This window comes from Vicia villosa, linkage group LG2, assembly GCF_029867415.1.
Source record: "Vicia villosa cultivar HV-30 ecotype Madison, WI linkage group LG2, Vvil1.0, whole genome shotgun sequence".
Taxonomy (NCBI): Eukaryota; Viridiplantae; Streptophyta; class Magnoliopsida; order Fabales; family Fabaceae; genus Vicia; species Vicia villosa.
In genome coordinates, this window is record NC_081181.1 from 225,009,712 (window position 1) to 225,015,248 (window position 5,537).

A 5,537-nucleotide genomic window follows, 5' to 3' on the forward strand; every position below is an offset into this window, starting at 1 on the left:
AAACTAAGGTACTTCAGTAGATGCATCTACGAAAAAGTAAATTTTTGTTTTTTTTACTTGTTTATTTATAAATGCACAGTTTCTATATTGGGGTTATTTGTATCACAATGCAGACATTATGGCCCACGGTCCAGATATGGAAATACATGGAAGGACTGCACAACACGCATCCGTGCGGCGTGGACGGATGCGTGTAGTATCTCAGGTCACTGATGGAGCTGCTGTTACAACAGATGCACCCGATACACCTGCTCCAGTCGGACCTTTTCCATCGTATACACCCACTCCAACCGACCCTTCTCCATGTGATACACATGCTTTAGCCGAGCCTTCACGAGGACCAACTGGTGCCTGAGCCTGTTTGGTACCCGAGGGGCCATGTTGACTGGGTATGCAGATCATGCAGCCAGACGTATTTGGGAGGGAGATGTAAGTTTTCTTTGGTAATTACTTATTAATTTATTTTCTTCAGTTTCCGGCTTTGCTTATTAATAACCGTTTTTATTTTTTAATAATTTCAGGAAAGGGATCCCTAAAGGTTCTACAACCACGCCCATAAGATTGTCAGTCTCGTGCAACCTGACCAGCCGTGGTTATAGGATGTACCATTAGCTTTTGGCCCGAGGGACCTCTGTCAGGCGGCTACGTGACGATACATAACGAGATGCTGATGACATTTGCGAAGAGATGGCATCTAGAGACTTCCTCATTTCATCTTCCTCATAGTGAGATTACCATCAAACTTGATGATGTAGCATGCCTCCTGCATCTACCTATCAGGGGTATCCTCCTTGATCACGGTAGGCTGGCGAAGGAGGAAGCGATGGAAATACTGATTACGGAGCTGATGGCTAACCCTGCTGACGCGCTCGATGAGGTGGAGAGGAACGGCGGTGCGCACATGTGGTTTTCCTTCTTGTAGCGGAGATATGATGAGGCCATGAGTGTGGCACATGAGGCTTCTGGTGACGAGGTAGAGGCGGATATACATAGAGAGTAGACTGTTTTGTAGGAGCATATACGGAACACTCTGTTTTCACCATGTTCCGTAGGTGTATCTACGAAAGGATTGCTAAACTAAAATAAGTTGAATTTAGCTCTGCTATAAAAAATTATCACTCCTTTATGTAATCAAAATATTTTTAAAATATGTGTGATTTGTCAGTAAAATCTATGTGAGATTTGGTGGAAAATATAGTTTGTTGAATATTGATTAAAAAAAAGACTTAAATGCACTTTTGGTTTCTATAAGTTAGCGAGTTTTTATTTTCGTCTCTGTAAGTTATTTTTTTGGTTTGAGTCCCTATATCTTACCTTTTGCTTGAGGTTTAGTCCCTAAAGTTAAAATCCGCAGGAAACTCTGCAGGTTTCCTACAGATTTTTCTGCGAAATTTCATGCGAATTTTGATTTTAGGAGTAAAACGAATACGAAAGTGAAATATAAAGACTCAAACTAAATAAAAAACTCGCTAATTTACGGAGACCAGAATTGCATTTAAGCTTTAAAAAAACTATTTTATTGCAAATCTTATTTTCTCAAAAATATTTATTTATCTAAAATAATGATGTGACGACACAGGGAAGAGAATGTTACTTCGGAGGCAGGGCATATAACCCTGGATAGATCGATTTTGTACCATAACTTTCTTGTTCGGAGAAAAGAATTCCCCCAATCCAAGACACGAATATATCTATCTATCGCATTAACCCTAATTTCTCAATTTCAATTTCAATTGCTATCGTATTTTGGGGAAGAAGAAGCAAATACAGAAAAAGCATAAGAAGAAAACTAAACCAAAAAGACGACGACGCAGTTTTGAACGATGTCTGCTGCGGTGTGCGGAACCAAGAGATCTTTCTTCGAAGACCTTCCTCCTTCACCACCTGTTTCCAAGAGGCTCCGTTGTTCCTCTTCTCCGATTCGTCTTTCTCTTCCATCGCTCGTTGATCACCTTCGCAATCTCTTTCCCAATATGGAAGATCAGGTTGATGATTTTTATTTTGTTTTTGTTGTTTTTGATGAATTGATTGATGTTTTGGATTATTGATGGTGTTTTTGTTTTAGATCCTTGAAAGAGCGTTGCAGGAATGCGGTAATGATTTGGATGCTGCTATTAAAAGTTTGCACGGGCTTTGTTTGGGATCTGCTGATGAAATTGCTGCAATTGCTCCTCAACCTGATGTTGTTTCCGTTGAAACAGGTTCGATTCGATATTAAAAATATTCATTGACATGTAGTAGTAAATTTGGTTTTAGAGATATAGTAAATTTGGTTTTAGGGATATAGAATTGATTTTTGACATGTTTGGTTTGATTGCTCTTAATTATAATGGATTTTGTCTCGATAATTGGTTCTAACTTGAAGCTAGAAATCAGAGTTTTTGATTCTAGAAATTATCAAATTTATGGTTGAGTTCACTTTTATACTTTTAAATCAATGTACCTTAACATAAGTTACTTTACCTTCAAGAAACTTTTAGCATATGTTTGCTTACACGTTTGAAGCATTCAAAATTGATTATGGATGTTAAGAATTGATTTTAACATGTTTGTTCTAACCTAGAGGTGAACGTTGGAGACCATATCATTCCGCAAGTCACACGGTTTAAATATCTCGGGTCTGTAATACAAAATGATGGAGAAATAGAAGGGGAATTCAAGTTAGGTGGCTGAAATGGAAAAGAGCTTCAGGGGTTTTATGTGACACAAAGGTACCGCTCAAGCTGAAGGGAAAATTTTATCGAATTGCGATAAGACCTGTGATGTTCTACGGACAAAATGTTGGGCAATTAAGAATCAACAGGAGAATAAAGTAAGTGTAGCGGAGATGATGATGTTGCGTTGGATGTGTTGTACGAGTATAGACAAAATAAGATTAGAAAAGAGAATATTAGAGAACGTCGGGGTAGTAACTATAGTAGAAAAGATGGTGGAAATAGTCTTAGGGTGGTTTGTACGAGTATTAGACAAAATAAGATTAGAAAAGAAAATATTAGAGAGCGTCGGGGTAGTAACTATAGTAGAAAAGATGGTGGAAATAGTCTTAGGGTGGTTTGAGGATGTAGAGAGAAGACCTGTATATTCTATGGTAAGGAGAGTAGATCCGATGAAGAGAGGTCACACAATTAGAGGCAAAGGAAGACTTAGAAAAACTATAAGAGAAGTTATTAAAAAAGATCTCTAGATTAACGATTTGTAGTTTTTTTAATTTAAGTGTTTTTTACACTGAAATTTATCGTATAGTTCACTTATTCCGTAAATGTATTAAAAAGTAAAGCACTTTATATTCAACTCACCTTTAAGTAAAATCATTAATTCAAAATCAATTTTTGTCACCACAAAATCAAAGTCAATTTTATAGAATCAATTCACAATAATCAATTTTTATTTCCGCATAACCAAACATATTCTTTAGTCAGTAGGATGTTTTATTTGTGTATATGTCTATTACTTAATATTTCAAATTTCAATTGGATGTTCATGTAGTGATAGTACTGTTTTGTTATGCAATACAATGCAATTTTTCTTATGGCATTTTGTGTCTGGATAAAGATGAAAAATAATTATTTGATGGATTAGTTTTTGGATTAATTTGTAGGTGTTTTTGAAAATAATGGGGATGCATCTGCCTCAGGGAATCAGCCAGCTGAGAACAATCTTCCCGCTGATGGACCTGAATGGATTGACTTGTTTGTTAGGGAAATGTCATGTGCTACTAGTGTTGATGATGCCAGAACTCGTGCTGCGAAACTTCTTGAGGTTCTGGAGAAATCAATCAGTGCACACGCGAGTTCTGGAGCAATAACTGATCTTCAAAGGGTACGTGTTTGGGCTGTAATTTCTTTTCTTAATGGTTTGTTAACTGTGCTGCTAGAATTTGATATTGGAAATTTCAAATACAATTATGGAGTGAAGTTGTTGGTTGTGGAAAGTAATTATGGGTTGTAAATGTTGAGCTTATATAGTGGTTTTTGTTTTCAGGAAAATTTGATGTTGAAATATCAAGTTGAAGTCTTGACCAAGGAGAGAAATTGTTTTAAAAGTGCTTTTAAAATCCAGCTTGAACGCCTTTCTGATTATGAAGATAAAGACCGAGAGTTGCAGCAGCTGAAGCAGTTGGTATCTCAATACCAGGAACAGATCAGAACTCTTGAGGTTAGAAATCAGCTTTATCCCCGTTCTGTTCACACAGTTCCCCGTTTGATCAAAACACTTAAATCATTCCCATATTCTGGTTTGAAAATTTTGGAACAATTCAACTGCTATCTAGTTTTATACATATATTTCTTTTCCTTTGTAAAAACGGTAGATAAAGGGAGAAAATGGTGTTTAACTTAATAAATATCTCCTTCACGGAGATTGATGGTCACTGCACGAGGTATAACTTTGCTAAAATAACCTATACATGGAAGTGAATCTAAGGGACTTGCATAAGTTGCATTAGCTGCTATGTTTTCTCCACCGCGTGGTTAAATCTTTGGCAGTTAATCCACTATCTACGATCAATCATTAGTCCTTCAAGTGAGGATGGGAGTTTACTGTTTTCTGGATATCTTCAAATTTCCCCCATTCCGTTGAGAAAGAGTGTGAGGGGGCAAATGCTTGATTTATTACATCTGAACATAAGGTTCCATTGTTTTGCATATGCTAATGAATGCTGTATCTATGGCTTTGTTTACAGGTTAACAACTATGCTTTGCGAATGCATCTGAATCAAGCACAAAAATACAACCCTTTTCCTGGGCGTTTCCCACCCGACGGCTTCTAATGCAATTATCGGGTAGAGTATCACAATCAAGGCAGTTAAATAGCTGTATCTGGCTAATTATTTATATTGTTTATTGTTACAATTTGTGTAGCTCCTATAGGTCAAGGAAAAGTAGCTATTCACGGGTGAATCTATCTTATCAACCCGAAATAGAAGTGATAATAATAATTTGTTATTTATTCCTCTCTGAATTGATTTCTGGTATTATATGTGTACTAAAATTACTGAGAATGTTCAAGACCAGTTTGTTATCATCACAATACTACAAATATTGTTTTCATTCGCTCTTAGAGTTGATTATTTTCAGTTATTGTTCCATACACATTTATGGTGATTTCTATGGTATAGGTCTGAAAAATTGTGTTGTATTATTAAAAACAGAAACTCGCCAGAATGACAGGAATGTTATTAGTCCTATAAACAAATATCAACATAGGGTGTGTTTGGTTTGATGGTGGACATAATTGATTCTAGTAGAATTGAGTTTGGTAGAATTGATTCTATCAGAATTGAGTTTAGCATAATTGATTTATGTTTTTATTTGATCTTAGAGTTGATTATATTCAGTTATTGTTCCATACACATTTATGGTGATTTCCATGGTATAGGTCTGAAAAGATGTGTTGTATTATTAAAAACAGAACTCGCCAGAATGACAGGATAAAGTGTTGTTAGTCCTATAAACAAATACCAACTATATAGTAGTACACCAACTAATGAACATCTAACGATCTTACTTGGATCTTAGTTATCTACATAGTAACATAGG

The 5,537-nt window shown here is 36.1% G+C and overlaps 1 protein-coding gene across 1 annotated transcript; it reads left to right on the top strand.

Annotated features, from left to right (window-relative positions):
• Nucleotides 1-1,582: 1,582 nt before the first annotated feature.
• On the top strand, nucleotides 1,583-5,050 carry LOC131654058 (uncharacterized). Its single transcript, XM_058924467.1, has 5 exons — nucleotides 1,583-1,985; nucleotides 2,066-2,201; nucleotides 3,599-3,819; nucleotides 3,982-4,155; nucleotides 4,682-5,050. Exons 1-5 carry the CDS (start codon nucleotides 1,824-1,826, stop codon nucleotides 4,766-4,768), a joined length of 780 nt encoding a protein of 259 aa, XP_058780450.1. The 5' UTR covers nucleotides 1,583-1,823; the 3' UTR covers nucleotides 4,769-5,050.
• Nucleotides 5,051-5,537: the final 487 nt, after the last annotated feature.

Bases quoted from the DNA above. Each gene is read 5' to 3' on its own strand.
- LOC131654058 (XM_058924467.1), top strand. From the start codon at position 1,824: ATGTCTGCTGCGGTGTGCGGAACCAAGAGATCTTTCTTCGAAGACCTT. The intron at 3,820-3,981 runs GTACGTGTTTGG...TTTTGTTTTCAG, and splicing joins CAATAACTGATCTTCAAAGG to GAAAATTTGATGTTGAAATA. The intron at 4,156-4,681 runs GTTAGAAATCAG...CTTTGTTTACAG, and splicing joins AACAGATCAGAACTCTTGAG to GTTAACAACTATGCTTTGCG.